Source organism: Dromaius novaehollandiae, chromosome 1 (assembly GCF_036370855.1).
Source record: "Dromaius novaehollandiae isolate bDroNov1 chromosome 1, bDroNov1.hap1, whole genome shotgun sequence".
Classification (NCBI taxonomy): domain Eukaryota; kingdom Metazoa; phylum Chordata; class Aves; order Casuariiformes; family Dromaiidae; genus Dromaius; species Dromaius novaehollandiae.
The window spans coordinates 117302726-117319235 of NC_088098.1; the positions used below are offsets into that span (position 1 = coordinate 117302726).

General features: G+C 42.5%; 1 protein-coding gene across 3 annotated transcripts; it reads left to right on the plus strand.

Moving 5' to 3' along the window:
• The first annotated feature begins 1136 nt into the window (after window positions 1-1136).
• On the plus strand, window positions 1137-15979 carry IFNGR2 (interferon gamma receptor 2). Of its 3 annotated transcripts, XR_003260478.2 has the most exons (8): window positions 1138-1470; window positions 6393-6519; window positions 7188-7363; window positions 9209-9357; window positions 10778-10931; window positions 12026-12180; window positions 14698-14996; window positions 15443-15979. XR_003260478.2 is itself a non-coding variant. In XM_026108531.2 (7 exons), exons 1-7 carry the CDS (start codon window positions 1392-1394, stop codon window positions 14869-14871), a joined length of 945 nt encoding a protein of 314 aa, XP_025964316.1. In that variant the 5' UTR covers window positions 1137-1391; the 3' UTR covers window positions 14872-15979. The 3 variants fall into 3 exon arrangements, 2 of the variants coding, with proteins under 2 accessions (XP_025964316.1, XP_025964315.1); XM_026108531.2 differs by having other exon boundaries at window positions 1137-1470; window positions 12095-12180; window positions 14698-15979; XM_026108530.2 differs by having other exon boundaries at window positions 14698-15979.
• Window positions 15980-16510: the final 531 nt, after the last annotated feature.

Here is a 16510-nt window from a genome sequence, read left to right on the forward strand (position 1 = left end):
GCTTTTAAAGTAAACTGAATGGAAGCATGGTGTGCTCCATGCTCTTTAAAACCATGGATCCCTACCTAGTGAATTATTTAAAAATAGCAATCGTTCTACTAAAACTGTAATCATTTGGGAGGAATACTGCCTTCCAATATCACCTACAGATTTTTGAACCTCAATATTGTATAGTCAATAACATTTTAAAGGTATGTGGTTAGACTTAACCACGTGTTGGTGTTATGCTACTTACAGCTAGAGAAAGCTAAGGAACTTTAACCACTTAATGCAAGATTTTCTCACATAAACCACATGCCAAAAATATGCAAACAATACTTTGCACTTCTAAGTGCATTTACACCACGTGTAGTCATGACTGTAAATATTTTATATACACTGACACAGAGGTATGCAGCCAGGTTAATGAACAAGTTCGGTTTACTTTGCATCTTTGGCCTCCTGCATTTAGTGTAGCAGCTGGGTGTAAGTGAAGCCTGATTTTTCGGTAGCATTTAGGACACAGCTGGCCTGGCCCCGGGGCCAGAGTGGGTTGCAGCTGCCCCCTGTGCAGTAGTGGGAGCTGCTTATCTGCGTGGGCTTTCTGCACTGCATAGACCTAGGAGGGAGGAGATTGTCTATCTTCACCCTATATATTTTTCACGTTTCATGAAACAAGACCGAGTGGCTTGCTTTCTGTGTCTGCTGGTGCAGAGATTCCAGGATGCTGGTGAGACATTTTGCCGCTCCCCGGGAAGTTACCCGTGCTCGGTCCCAGCTGAGGGATGCCCTTTCCAGGGAGCTCCAAGCAAACCAGCGTGGCGTGGGCTGAGCCGTGACTTCGCGCTGTCCCGGGCAGTCCCTTCACCGGGCTGCGGGGCCCCGAGCCCTGCAAGCACGAGTTTTGGGGGTTTTTTTTTCCTGAAACCCCCCGCGGCCAGGGTTACCCGCAGCCAGGGTTACCTGCGGCCCCTCTGCGCCCTGCCTCCGCGAGCCCCGGCGCGCCTGGGCGGGCCGTCGGAGCCGTTAGGGCCGTTAGAACCATTTGGGCCGCTGGAACCGTTAGGGCTCGCGGCGGCAACCGCCGCCGCCCACGGACTGCTGTGGGCCGCCCGCGGCTCTCCAGGCGGAGCCGAGGGCGGACTCCGCCGTGCGGGGAGGAGGCGAAGGCGGAGCAGCGGGGCCGGCACGCAGCCGCCGCCGCGGCCCCCTTGCCGCCGCCCCGCTGCCCTCCCCTGCGACAGCCACAGCCGCGGCCGGGCCGCGGGTGTGAGGCGGCTGCGCAGGCCGGCCCGCCCGCCCGCCTGCTGGCCGGCCCCGCTCCTCAGGGGCCGGGGAGCTGCGCCATAGTCTCTGCAGACGAGCGGGGCCGGCGCGGCGGGCCCCCGGGGCCGGGCGCTGCCAGCCGGACCATGCCGTGCCGGGCGCTATGCCTCTTCCTCCTCCTCCTCCTCCTCCTCCTTCTCGGCCCGGCCTGGGCCACGGCCGCAGGTGCGTGGCGTGGGGCTGGCGGCGGGCGCGGATGCGGCCGTGGTCGTGGCCGTGGGCGCCCCTGCCAGCGGCGTGCTTCCGGCCCGCGGAGGAAGCCTGGGCGCCGGGGGCGCGGGCTAGGGCGCCGCTTGCGGGGGCGGACAGGGGGCCGTGGGGGGGGCAGCGCAGCGATTCCTGCCGGCCGGGTCCCTGAAACGGACCCCCGCAGCCCGGTTGGTCACGGGTTTGCCTCTTCCCTTGCCTCGCTTCGGCTTGTTGCTTCCGAAGAGGGCAAGGCCTCGTTCGCCCCGCTGTCTCCGGGGGCTCTTCCCAGAAAATCTGCCGTCTCCTGGGCTGCCGCCGACTCGCCTTCAGGCCCAGGGTTGTCTCCGCGGCTCCAAACCGGCTGCCTCGGTTAGGGAGAGGCTAAACCCACCCACGGTTTCAGCCTTGAGCGTGACCGATGCTATATGAGCTGTTGATGCGGCTGTCGTTTGGGAAATGGCACCTGCTCTTCTGCTGCATTTGAGCCTCCTCTGTTTAGTTCTGTGAATCGACAATTTAGCATCTCAAGGTTGCATTGGATTTAGTCTTGCATGGAAATGCTTTGCTATTTCTTTTAAGTATGCAAAGCCTATTAGTTATCCTCTTGACAATGCTAAGTGTCAGAGGTCCTATTTGGCTCAATGAAGGTTTTTTTTTTTTTTTTTTTTTTTTTTTTTGATGTTCAGGTTGGGTTAGAGCTGCCTGGCTGTAGTTGAAGAATAATTCTGGCTTCGCTATTTATCTCAGCAGGTGCAGAAGAGCTGCTGCAACATGTTTTGAGTTATGATTGTATTGGCCTACTGTGAGCGGGCCAGGAGAGTAAGTGGATATTGGGCTATGGTACTTGCTGAATAACCTTTGAAATAAAAGGCACATTTTGGTGTTCAAATTACTAGAAGATTTGGAAGAAGTGGGAAATAATTTGTAACTTGAAGGCATTTGTTTCTGAAGCACGTTTTCCTCAGGAATAGCATAACTGGATGGACGTCATACCTGTGTAGAAAGGAGCCCTTCAAGGTGTTATTTTGTTCTCTTCTCGGTAATCTATTTTGTTGCATTCCTTGGTGCAGTAGTTGAACATCTGCTTTAATTATGTTTCGCTTCCTCTCCCCATTACCTCTCTACTGACTAGCAGACTCTTATCTGATTTACTGGGGAGTTTATCAGCCTTGAATTTGCAGTTCTGTTCTTCACAATCTCAAGCTGTTCATCAAATCAAAGTGGCAAAACGTTCTCTGAAACTAGAGCAGTTCTTCATTTTTGCTTACCAGCTCTTTCAGGAGTGGTGATAGTGTCTTGTGTGTGTGACTTATCCTAATAGCAATAAGGGCATCTGAATAGAGCACCTGAAGATGAATGTTGCAGAGTGATAATGGAGGTTGAGAAGAAGAAATGCCTGCATACAGTATGGTCCTTATTCAGGTACGCAGGGATCTCCCTGGGTTCAGTATGTCAGCCCCCACATGTTTTGTTGTGTCCATTTAGACATGGTTGGCCAGTCTGTGACTGTTGAGCCGTGTGGGGCTTTCCAGCAGTTTGGGTGCAGCTGCCTTTCCAGAGCTGTGGTCCATGGCCAGACTCCAGCATTCAAGTGTCCATCCATGGGTGAAGGCTACTTGGGGGAGCTGCTGTAGTCAGTGCTGCCCAGTCCTGTCCCACAGTGCAGCAGTGGGATTTTCCAGGGAATTGTTCCAGTGTTCGGCTAGTGAGTGCAGCTTCCTCCCCCTCGGCTCTCCAGTGGCTGCGTGCATTTCTTCTGTTGCTAAGGGAGATGTTACACATTAAAATCTGGACCAAAATAACAGTGCATTGCAGCTGATGTCACCCATCCCCGCCTGGCCACACACTTCTGCTGGTCACATTTGCAGGCTCTGATGTTTGTCTGACAATTTGAGAAGCCAGTTCAGTATGCCAGAACAGCAAAAAATCCATCCATCAAAACAAAAAAAAAGTAGATTTCTTTTCTGCCAGTTTTGCAAAATAATGTGTTTTAAGGCTGGTGCAGGGAAGAGATCAGGGATCCTTCAGGAGGAGGAATGGGAGCTGTGAAACCAGTGGTTAGGCTAAGCTCACCTGATCTCCCTCACTGTAACTTATGGCTTCACACTCCACTACATGAAAGCGACTCTTGACTTGAAGAGTCAAGAAGTTTCTGTGTCAGGAAAGAAGAATCTGAGAATTGCTTGACCAATGCTTTAAAAGAGCCTGTTCACTGAGACTACATTTGAAACATAAAGTGAAGACAGGGCATTCTTGGCTTCTCCTGGATAAGGTAGTTTGAGTGTTGGGGTCTCATACTCTGTTTCTAGGATGTTTGCAGATCTAGGTGCTTTATTCCAAAGCATGCATTTTGTTACTTTGAATCATACAAAATAATCGTTATGAAATTCATAAATTTAAGTAACTTCCCTTGTCACGTTGAGATAGCTAATTGCGATATGAATGTTTTCCCTCAGTGTGCCATGGAAGCAGTCCGGAATGCAGTAATTTTTGCTGTGGCACGCAGCAGCTTGATACTCGGCTGCAGAGCCATAGGTTTGATACTTGTTTCAGTGTTTCTGAAGCTAGTTGGGGAAATGATCTATTTCTGAACAGTGATATCAAGCAAATTCATCAGCATGTGATCCTGATAGAGGGGGAAATGGACCAGCTGCCCTTTTCCTTCATTGCTTGTTCTTTAAGAGGGAGGGAAAAATGCCGATGTTTGCATTTTGTTCCGACAGCATCCTTGAATTCTGCAAAATTAGTTGTATCGGATGTCTGACTACACAGATTACTGATGGTGTTAGATACCTTGCCACAAGGCAGACCAGGAGTGAGACTACAAGAAAGAATCTGCTTGACTAGAAACCAAAAACTTATCTCGATTGAAGAAGAGGTTTCTTAGTAGCCTTAAAAAAATACGTGGGAGATTAATAGCTTCTGTAATGTAAAGGATGTCAAGCACATGTGGCAAACTGAACAATCCATCTGTGCTGTAATGTAATGTGTGTTTATTTAACAGCACCACTTAACAGTGGAGGCTAAGAAACTAATAAAATATCTATTTAAAATACTGAGAACATGACTGGTTATTTTGTGCTGGGGACACCAGGTTTAATGCAACTTTGTGAAAAGTCTTGTAGTCTGTTTCCCGTATGTGGAGGATGTTAAAGCCTAGCATTAATTCTCTTCTGAAAGATAGCACCATCAGCATCAGTGTGCTGTCTAGCACTGTGCAAAAAAATCAGATTCAGAAATAAAAAAGAAAAAACTCTTTACAATTACCCCATATTTCCACAGAAGGTTCAGCTAGAATTTGCCTTGAGTGCTTGATCTTCTGATCTTATTTATGTAAAAATAAACAGTGTCTTAAGAGAATATTGTCCCCAGAAAAGAAATGGAAATGTCATTGCCTGGGATCATATTTATAATGTCGTGGTTGTCGTTGAGGTCGGGACCTGTAGACCCCCATCTTGCTTAATGGAATAACTGATCACCACATGGGTGAGTACCAGTTAAGTGCAGAAGGAAAAGCTTTTTCACCCTGAGGACAGGCAGGCCAGTTGCCCAGAGGGGCTGTGCAGGCTCCATCCTCAGGGGTTTTCAAGACTCACCTGGATGCAGCCCTGAGCAGCCTGGTCTGGTCCCAGGGCTGGCCCTGCTTTGGGCAGGAGTTTGGGCTCGTGACCTTGTGGGGGCCCTTCCCGCCTGAGGGATTCTGTGGTTCTGTGATTTGAAGTGTGAGATTCATCTGGTTTTAAAAGGCATTTGATGACTGCAGTCTCCTCTCTTCTTCACCCCAGGCTGCTTGTTGTAATCTCAGTCTCTTTCTTTTGGCTGTCCCAACTCCTTGTCATTGGTCCCCTTGCCTGCTCTAATTATGTTTTTGGTTTTCCTACTGTTTTCCCTCTTTGCCAGCTAACATCTCTCTCCAGCTGCTCTCCCATCTTACTTCTCACCTGGCTTCCCTTACTTGATTTTCCCAGTCCCAATTCTCTCCTTTTGCCTGCCCATCCTGGCTTCTCCCCCACCCCCCTCAATGCCTGGCCTTTGGCCATGCTGTAGTCAAAACAGGCAGCTTCCTTCTCCGCACTGCGCGGGTCAGCAGGGAAGTGAGTAGTCTCCAGTCCTAGAGGACCATCTTTTTGCTCTCAGCTTCCATGTGGCTCACTTCCTGCAAAGCTGTTCGAGAGCACACGCAGTCTTCCCTCACCCCCAGTAGTTTGTAACGTGGCCAGATTTGGGTGGGCATTCCTACTGCTAGTAGAAGGTACACATCTAACAGAGATTCCTGTCCTTCTCCGCACTGCGAAATCTGGTACGAGCTTTAAGCTGTGTCAGTGTTTGAAAGTGGAATGGGTGCACTATGGGTATGTAAATATTTAAGGCAGTTTCCTCAGCTGTTTCTGGGCAAGTTTCAACAAAGTGACGTCAGCTTGTTGAAACAAGTTCCCAAGGGGCAGTTATCAGGAAAAATGAGGTCTGAGTTGTTAGCACGTAGTAAAACGTAAGAGATACAGGCACAAAATAGATGAGTTTTTGTAATGGCAAGTGACTGTGGACCATAATTTACAGATTCATGGGCAGGGATGCTTTTTATGGGGCTTGGGAGGCAGATTGCTTGTTTTTTGCCTATAATTTCTCAGCCTTCCTTTAAAGTGCTGGCCTAGGTTTCTGTGCTGTAGCCTGTACAGAATAAATAAAAGCTGTAAGTTGTGATTCAGTGTTTTGTGGATAGTAGATATTTAAATATAGTGGTATTGGCACACTTGGAAATGGAATAAGGAGGAGAAATGGCACTGCCTGCAAAGCAGCTAAAAATGTGATATACATGGTAATAGAATTTGGAGACAAAAAGATAGTTACTCTGTACTTGAGTGTTTTAATAATTATTTTTGTTTCTCTTCTTATTTTAGCATCTTCTATCCATTTACCAGCACCACAGAGTGTGATGGTTTATTCCTATAACTTTCGTAGCTCATTGAGGTGGTCTCCTGTTAAGGTGGATAGAGGCCCGGTGTTATATACAGTCCATTTTAAAACGTAAGTAAATAGTTCTAAAATAACAAGTTGATTCTGATTTTGTTCTAATCCAGTAACAGAATTAGTGTTTTTAAAAAATGCTGAAAACGAATAAGCATACAAATGGATAAGTGAGTTATTACGGCTGTTTTTATGTATATGTGAAGAGAGTTTCTCAAGACTGAGAATCCCTTTGTCTGTAGTATTTCCACTATACTAAGAAAAAAAATTAAGACTTTTCCTCTTCGTTTCATTTTTTCCCCTGAGGCAATTCAGTTGGTATTTTTCATGGATTCCACTGGATGTTCTGGCTTGTTTTAAACTTTGTTATAAGCACAATGTGTGAGCTTTTTTTCTGATGCTGATGTGAACTGCTCTTAAGTTTTTGAATACTTTAAATCTCAAGTTGATGGAGCCTATTCATCCAGGTCAAAGAGGATGCCAAGAGCACACAGTAATGGTGCATAGTTTCCTGTATAATTCTAGCCTTACTGAATTCTCTCTAACAAATTTTAGTTTTCCTAGCTACTGAAGAGTTGCAGGTGTTGAAAGGGCTGTAGAATAAACCTGCCTGAAAGTGATAGTCTTGTTCTTTTTAACAGAAATTGGATAGGTGGGAGGGATTGTATTTTGGAGCTGTGACAGTTGTACTGTTTTGCTGATGCTTTGTCTTTTGTTTTGTGTTGTAGAGGGGCTTTTAACCAGTGGGATGAGATGAACTGCACCCATATTACCCAGACTGAATGCAACTTCCCCCAGTTCCTTAATGAACGGCGTTGGACTATTATTTTGCGTGTGAGGGCTGAGTTAGGACAAATGGTTTCTGACTGGGTGGAATCAGATCCATTTGTGGCAGAGAGAAACAGTAAGTATTCTGTATGGTTTCAGTGAGTCTCTCAAAGGAGATTTCTCTGAAAAATGTTTGTTGTCTGTTCTAGGCTTTTTTTACTCTATTATGTACAAAAGCCAAGTGAGAGAACTGTGGGTGTTGGTTAACAAAGATTGAAGTCTCTCTGTATCGTTAGAAGTTTAGTGCTACTCACTTCCTCTGTAGTGATGTTAGCAGTCACCTCTATAGTGGCGTTAGCATCTCTTCTTTCAACAGGAAAAGGAACATGTTACATACTGGTAAAATAGGAATTAACTTGATGTCTGTGTGAACAAGCGTACTGTTGTTCTTTATGAAGATCTGCTCTTTGCGTGATCATGGCCAGTTTCAGGACTAGGAGGAGATAAATGTTGAGTTAAAAATGCTTCTGAAATAATGACAAAGCAGAGGAAAGGAGTTATTAACTCTTTAATTCAGATTCTCCCTTACCTTGTGAGGAGCAATGGTGGTACATGCTGTGAATAGCTTGATACTTTCCCTGGTGACTTCAGTTCTAACTCTTGAATTTTCCCTAGTAGTACAGAGCGTGGGCATGAGGAATTGCCCGAATCTTGCGTTGAAGGCTACAACTGATGCATCCCTAGCTTGTGATGCAGAATTGCTTGTGTGCGGGGAGTGGGATCCTTGGGGGGTTAGGAAAGTGTTGGGCAAATGGGAATACAAGAGAAAGGAGAGGTTTGATGTGGGAAAAATGTGTTTGTGCATCTCTTCTTGGAGGAGCGAGAGGAGCGCTAGATGTTTCTTCTTGTGTGACCAGCCTCAGGATCAGTTCGTAGATGCCGAGACCTTGGGCAGCTTGGGCTGTTCGTTGCTCGGATCAGTTCCCTTGGAGAGGGGAGAAGGTGCTTGCCCCCCAGCAGTAGCCCATGGAGGAGAAGGGGGCCGGGTGGAGGAGACTCACTTCTTGTAGGGGATTTGTGCCAACACCCAAAAAAGTGTTTGCAGTTATACAGAGACAGGAAGTAGAAAGAAACTGAGGTTTCCGTTTCAACATAAAAATCCCAGGGCCATTTTTCTCTAACGTAACAGTAGACAGAGCAGGATCTGCTGTTTTTTACAGGCAAAACAAGTAATGATTGCATGCAAGAATTGACTGATTTTTATTGTTAATAATTTCCCCTCTCTAGTATGCAAAGGGCAAGTGTTTTGTTTTGAGATACTGGAGTGCTTTACAAATGCTGATAAGTTTAACCATTGAAAGAAATCAGGACATAAAGGATAAATGACTTGTGATCACAAGTGACCTACAATCACATAAAAAAATCTCTTGTAGGATTCGGAATGATAATGACTTGCATAATGTTTTTCATGATTTAGATGTCAGAGCACTTCACAAAAGCAAGTCACCGTTGTTACCCTATAGGACAGATGAAGAAATCAAAGCAGGAGGTAGAAAACTAGCAATTCCTGTTCCAGTCTAGTTTGACCCAAAAAAGGTGTTATTAGACAGCCTGGAATTACGTGGCTGAATTTGAGCCTATTTGAGGAAAAATTGAACAAAATTATATCACCATTAAGTACAAATAGATTCAGCTACGTTCTGGTGGATATTTGCTTAATTTCCAGGGAAAGTTAACTGGGAATGGTTCTTTTGATTATCTAATTTCACATATGCTTTCAAGCCTTTTTTTTTAAGGTTTGTAATAAATTAGATGTCTTAAATGCATTAAGTAGATGAGCAAATATTGTATACCCATTCCTCAAGAAAAATCTCTTGATATTCAGCAGGTTTGCAGAGTGTACCAAAATAAAGCTGGACACAGCTGCAGTTAGGTGTTCAGCATCCCAGAGGTTCACTGCTCTTTCTGTGTTTGTTTTCAGCTACTATAGGACCCCCTAAAGTGAACAGTGTGATTGTAAGCTCTGACTCACTTCTTGTTAGCGTTATACCCCCTTTTGGATCTGAACTAGGTGACTTTCTTCAGTATCGTGTGTCCTACTGGGAGAACTCAACAAGTACTACTGAGAAAGTAAGAATTATTTTTTTTGTTCTTAGTGCCTGTGTGACTAAGAGTCATGAGTTGGTGTCTCTTGGCAAAACAGCAGAAATGGAGGAACCAAGCTGTAATGTAATTTTTTTTTGTCTAACAGCAAAGGTCAGCAGTTGGAGACTCGAGCAGAAGTTAATCTGGTCTTGGCTCAAGTATTGCATGTATTACTAAACTTTAAAAAACAATTTTTTTCCTCTGGATAAAATCAAGGTTAAACCACATCATTGCAGATCAAAGGAGAGAGTCCACAAAGTGCAAAGCTGGTTTTAAAATGGCATTTAGATTCAAAGTTTGAGCAATTTGGATGATTCCGAAATACCCTCCCTCCTTTCCTGTGCTGGGCTTGTTTGTGCCAGCAGCTTCAATAACTGGCCGCTTGGGCCTGATGTTGCCTGTGCTCCTAGGGTAGAGAAAGGCAAAAGCTATTAGAAACATGTTGGACGCAGCTGGGATGAGCAGCTGTCCCTGATCAAACTGAAACTTTGCCCTGTTTCTCTGTGTACTTATATTGCTGTCCTTGAGAATTGGTGAACGTGATCTAGACTGACTAGCCTTGCAAGAGAGAAATTAAGTTACATTAAAAACAAAAAAAGACGAAGAATCAGAAGAACAGCATTCTAAAATTTAAAAACCAGAAGCAGAAAAGTTTTATTTTTTATTTTTACTTTTAAAACCTTTTGTTTCAAAGGACCTTGCTAAATCTGAAAAGCCTCCACTTCCTTCCTCTCTTGCAAAAATGTGTGTTTTTCTGACGTGTATAAAACACCTTCATGTTTGACATTCAGACAAGAAGTCACTCTCGTATGGTTATTTAGGCTTCACTGAGCTTGTTATTCTAGCCCCTTAGAGGTAAAAATTCACAAAAAACAGTGTGGGGGGCCATGTTGAGACTGTGGAGATTTTTTTTTATGTCCATCAGCTCTTTTCCTGCTCAATAGGAAGAGATGAGACTTTGCTGAACTATGCTTCCGTCAGCCACCTCTGATGGTGGAGACGCTTCCCGTGACTTGTTTTTCCCTTTCCTCCCTTCCTATATTACTTTCACTGCCTGAAGTGTTACAGAAGCAGTGTATAAAGTGTCTAGTGGGATACTGTGGATCAAATGAGATCTTGCAGCAGTTTTCATGCCTTTGCTGTTTGTGTCCTCATAGATGGTTTTAAATGTTCAGACTTAATTTCATTTAAAAACAATGAAATTTCAAATCCATTAAAATAGGAAAGTTGAAATATATTCCACTGCTGCTCTTGACATGCTAGGGAAAGCTGAATTATGAAAATAAAAACTGTGGGGTTTTTTGAATGGGAAGCTTAGGTGTGGGGAGGGGAATTGTACTGAAGACAGCTCTGTGGTTTTTACAGTAATACTTGCATTTTTTTTTGTTTTTTGTCTTTTAAACAGGAGACAAAGATGAGCAATACGCTGTTCAAAATTATGAATCTAAAGGAGTTGACACTATATTGTTTTAAAGTTCAAGTAGAATTCATGATAGAGCAAGATGTCCAGATACGTGGACTACAAAGTGTCCCAGAGTGTTACAGAACCACAGTCAGTGGTATAAATCTGATTTTGTTAATATTTTTTATATATAATGGAACGGGTGGGGGACATGAATCTTAGATGGTACAACTACTCACTTATATGACCATACTTGTCAGGAGGGCTAAGAGGGCACCACTGATAGTAGTTCACAGTTGTCATTAACAGCAAAAGAATAAGGAGTTTTCAGTCAGCAATTGAAGGTCTGTGTTTTATTCTTCCCCTTGTCTTTTTCCTTTATAAATACTTTAGGTTAGTCAAAGACTTCTTTACAGGTATTACTTCCTACAAAAAAAAATACAAATACTTGGTCTTTAGATGAACATATTGGCGAAGGAGACAGTGTTACTCTTGCAAAATCCTCAGTCCCTCAGTCACTCCTTCCTGCAAGACCGGCACATCCCTCTCCTCTTCGGCCTGCTTCCCCTTCTCTGAGTTTTTGAGCTTTGTGTTTGTACAGGATATAAGATGGGGTGTCGGAAAGAGAAGGCAGCTCCAAAATAACAGACTTTGTCCCTCTCTTGAATCCCTCTGACCACTGGCACACAGATGAGCTGCATCTTTAGCATGCTTTGAACATGTCCAAAGATGTGCAGGTGAAACCTGCTTAGGCAATTGCTGTTGCCTGGAAGGAGCTGACCTCGAAAGTACCTGACTGCAAGCCCACACCCTGTGCCACTGGAGACAGCGATACTTCCTTTGCCAAGGGGAGGTGCCGGTTATAAAAGAAAAGCCCCTGGTGTTAAGGGCACCATGCTGACAAATGGAGGGTGGAAGAGCAGATTCCAGTCCCTGCCTGGCCTCTGCCCAGCAGCTGTGATTCTTCCAGTTCTGCCTTTGCCCTGCTGGCATGGCCTGGAGAAGGTGGCCTTAGGCTTGCGGGTGAGGGGGAGCAGCTCATGGCAGCTGGTGATTTTCATGCAGAATCACAGAACAAACAACTCCTGAACACGGGCGTTTAGATTTCTTCTGTATAGTAGGGTTGTGATCTTAACCTTAGATATTCTACTTTGATTAGCCTGTGTAGCAAATTTCAGCTTGTTACACATTGCTTGACATGTGATATTGTATAAATATGAACCTACCATCTTTTTCCTTTTCTTTTTTCAGAGGCAACCAGAGCTGGATATATTATACTAATATTTCTGTTAACCTTATTTCTTGTAATTCTTGTAATAGTTGGCTTGTTTCTTATGTGGAGATACCACAACACAATTAAATATTGGTCTCAGCCACCTTTCAAAATCCCATCACACTTTGAAGAGGTATGTGTAGACTTCTTATTTTTCCCCCACTCCTCCCCCCTGCACAAGGCAGTGATGAGCTTGGAGTGAATGTAAATGAAACTAGTTGTAGCCTAACAGAAGTTTTTCTTCAGCTTTTCAGTTTAGATATAACCAATCGCTGATTTAGTGTGAACTATTACTTTTCTAATACATGATATCCCACTTTATTCCTCTTTTACTTAACTGTAATTTTTATTTGCTGTACTAAGATACAAATACTGCTATATTTTTCCTTATGAAACTGGAGTAGGATTCCATTCTTTGTTTACCCAACTTTGCTTATCTAATTAATCAGGTCTGAAACAGTTTACTTCAAGCAAAAGGGTTTGTGTGCTGCAGAACATGTACTTAGGATTTAGGTCTCTGATTAGAAATAAAATAATGAAAAATGAACACTGATCCCTTTAAGGGCAAGGACTCATATGAATAATGAAGACTGCCTGAGGAAGTGTTCTTGGTTTTTTTTTTTTCCCCTGTGGTTTTATGTAATTCTCAAATATGAAAATCATCCTGGGACTTTTTTTTTCTCCTTGCAGCTCACACATCTCTGTACTAAGCAATGTTGTTTCAGTCCTGTTCATCTTCCTCTTTTAGTATTTAAACAGGAAGTAGTCTTTAAGGAAAGATTGGTGGGGTTTTTTTTTTTTTTTTTTGAAAAATTAAGTTGTTGTTCAGCATATTTTCCATATTTAAAGAAAAGTTTGTACTTGCTTGTGGTTTTTTTGAGGCTTATTTCTTTGGCTGTATATATCTACATATCAGAGTAATCCTTTTTACTATGGCAGATTTTTATAAAAGTATGAGTGAATTAACCCAGACTTTGTGCAGAACCTTGAGAAAATAATTTTCTCTCTTCATGCTTACTTCAGGACTCAAGGAAGACAGCTACATCACAAGCAAAGTATATCTCACGTAGGAAAAAAAAAAATCCTTGTACAGTGCACTAAAATACATTTCATGTAAACGACCACAAGAATTAATACATCTCCCCTCCTATTTGTTTTCCATGAGAGTCTATAATGACGTGTTCTGAAGTAATTGATTTAATCTGGAAAAAATGCAGCAAAAGATACTTTTGAGCAGTGGTGAACCTGTTTTCAGGCAAAACACTGATAAGTAAAATCAGTAAATACATATAATTTTCTAAATATATATTTTTAAATGGGATCAACAGGCCTGGGGCTTCTCCTCTTAAAGTAATTTCCATTAGTAAAAAAATAGTGATTATTTTAAGGCAGTTTCATATGTACTATTCTAGATTTTCAGAAAATCACATGGTTCCTTCTTTTACAGAAGCATCTAAGCTTTCAGCATCTGAGTTACAGGAAAAAGTTCTAACACAGAAACTCCTTCACACAAAGCCAAATCACAGTTCACTTATGTCCTGAATTCACTAAAATGTATGTATTTGAGGCTCCTGTGTGAAACATTTTTAATTCCCCTGATAAAACAATTCTGTTGCTCATCATCCCTGCTATGATTAGAGAAACAGTGATGTCCTAATTGAAACTAGTGCTAATTTTGTCCCATGACACATGATTGGAGCTGCAGCCCTGTCTCAGCCAGACTATGGTACCTCCTACAGCAGGGAACAAGCTTTTGAGTAAAATTAAAATACTGTGATGTGGCTTGTAATAACGTGAAAGTGTCTGTATTCTGGACATTTTTTTTTTTTAATCAGCGAATAAACATTTAATACCAAGTTTTTTTGGGGTAAATGGCTTTAATTCCCCTTGAAACATGGGCTCATTTTAGTAATAAGGAGATTATGTGGGGGTGGCAAGAGGAAGAGAAAACATTTTCTCTGGCCCATGTTTTTTTTTTTTTTTTTTCCTAATCTTCCTTCCTTTGATTAAAAAAAATATATACCTGCAGTGTAAAACTGATGACTTGGGGGGGGGGGGGCGGGGGGCGCATGGAATGGGACAAAGCAAAAAGTAACTGCAAGAGAATTCCAGTAAGGTTTTCTGGTAATAATAAAAGATGCACATCTGACTTGCCTTACACTGCCCAAAGCATAATCTTGTATCTTATTTGTCCGACTACTGTTTCAGACTAGTTACAAGCTGTTAGTTGTTCAGGTTCCTGTAGTTCTAGGATACGGCCCCAGCAGCATAGTTCACTTCTGTTGTGTGGGTAACTAGTAGGCATTTGCTTAAACAGACATGAAAGAAATTATTATCCAAAGATAATGATAAAAAATTAGAAAATGCAGAGTAGCTTTAACTGACTTAAATGGCTGTCTGCATGATTTTTCTTTTTTTTTTTTTTCCACAGAAATAAGGTAGCTTTGCAGGTATTTTTAACTTTTTCAGTTCTTCTTGTTCAGTGTAGTTTCAGTGAAGGCAAGAATGGAATATACATTTAGCAACCATCTTTGTGAATTCAGGTCTGAAGCAACTCACCTATAGGTGGTGGTAACCTCTCTGTCTCTGTTATTTCTGATATGTCCGTTCTCTGGACACAACCTAAACTGTTGTTTCTGGCTTCTTCCAGTATTTGAAAGATCCCAGCATGCCTGTTTTAGAGGCATTGGAGAATTGCACTGAGGAAGATCCCTGTGATTCCTTATCTGTTGTGTGTAATGGAGAAAAAAGCCAGGAATGTGACAGCACTGCAGAGGGTAAAGCTCGTTCCCACAGCAGCTCCAGTGAAAGTGAACTAACTTAAGTGGCACTCACTCTGGTGAGACACCTGTACCCAGTCTTGCAGAGCCTCCTGCCAGTGAGTGGCACTCTCCAGCTACTGATAGGACAACAAGCTATGGACAAAGTGTTGACCTTGCCAAATCTTGGGTGAGATTTTGCTTCCTGAGAATATTGTGGAACCTCAGCCTTTGGTTAAATGGTTTTTGCCATACTACAGTAGCAACTGCAGTCTCCAGGAGAGATTTAAAAGGCAGAACATAAGGTGAAACATAAAGGTGAAATGAACACTAAATAGCCATAAGACAGACAGCTATGATGGAGACAGTTACATTGACATCATCGTAATAAAACTTTTTTCCAAAGTTGTAACAAAGCTTTGAGAAATACGGCACTTTATGGTAGGATATAATACAGCCTGGGATTTTTTGGTTGAGTGAATAATTGCACCATGAATTTTTTATAGTGTCTTTTTTTTGGTTGCCTTATTTGTGAATTCTGTCCTAGTATTCAAAGTGTGTTTTATCTACCCCAGTATCCTTTTTTGAATCATTTTAAGTACTTAGTCTTCTGTGGCTTCTACTTCTTCCCTCCAGATAAAAATGGCACTCTAAAAAGAAATCTGACTGTACTTTACCTTCGTCAGAGTGAACCTGCACAAAGAACTCCCCCAAGAAAAGCACCGGATAGTCCACTCCTCCCACCTCAACACATGCCTCCTAAGGCATTCATAAGAAGCATTAATCTTTTGCTCCTGCAGGGAAACAATGCTATTCTTCATGGCAAAAATGAACTTTAAAATACACTTTGCTCAGCATTTATATGAAATGTATGAACAATTATCAGACACTAAAATCTTTTGTTGGCAATCAGACTAGTCCTATGAAAGAAAAGTCAAACTTTTGTTTTGAGTCCCATGAAGCAAAAGCAGAAGCAGTAAGACTTAATTCAGTCTACACCACATTTGGCTAAGGAATGGAAGGGAAGGTGGAACCTTTCCACGTCCCAGTGGGGGTATGGAAAACTTCTGCTAATAAAAATCAAAGAAAATGAATTTACTACTTTTACATAATAATTGTTTTTATTCCACTAACCATGTTTGTTTAAAAATGAAATAAAATAATTATGCTTAATTACTTGCAAGTGATTTGTGTAAGCTACTTTGAGTTAGCTATTAACCAACAGCTATGGCAGTGAACCAGGTCTTACCTGAGCTAAAGCTGTTCCACCCCTTCTGGGAATATAGAAGACAAGCATGAAAACCAGTAAGATTTTTAATGAAGGGATTTGTTTCCTTGAAGAAGTAATCCTCTCATCACTACCTTGGCAAGTTGCCAAATCACAGGTGAGTTATCTGAAGACTTAGTCATGCTTTAAGTCTGACAGGAATTTATAAGTTGGACAGAAGCTGCATAATATCCACTTGTTCTTAGGTTTGCCCATATTTTTTTTCAATACTGTGCTGTAAACAAATGAAGAACCACAGACTCCTGAAAGGAGCAGCCTGTATGCATAACAGAGGTTGTAAGTGTCAGCTTCTAAAATAAGGCAGTTTAAAACATCTCCTGTGAACATTTATCAATACAGCATACAATTTGCAGAATAAGCCTGGCTTACTAAGTAAAAATATAGTAGACTTCTGTTAGAAATGGTTATATTTAATA

Coding starts and splice junctions, on each gene's coding strand:
- IFNGR2 (XM_026108530.2), top strand. CDS start 1,392: ATGCCGTGCCGGGCGCTATGCCTCTTCCTCCTCCTCCTCCTCCTCCTC. Junction 1,471..6,392: donor GGCCTGGGCCACGGCCGCAG/GTGCGTGGCGTG, acceptor TTCTTATTTTAG/CATCTTCTATCCATTTACCA. Junction 7,364..9,208: donor ATTTGTGGCAGAGAGAAACA/GTAAGTATTCTG, acceptor GTTTGTTTTCAG/CTACTATAGGACCCCCTAAA.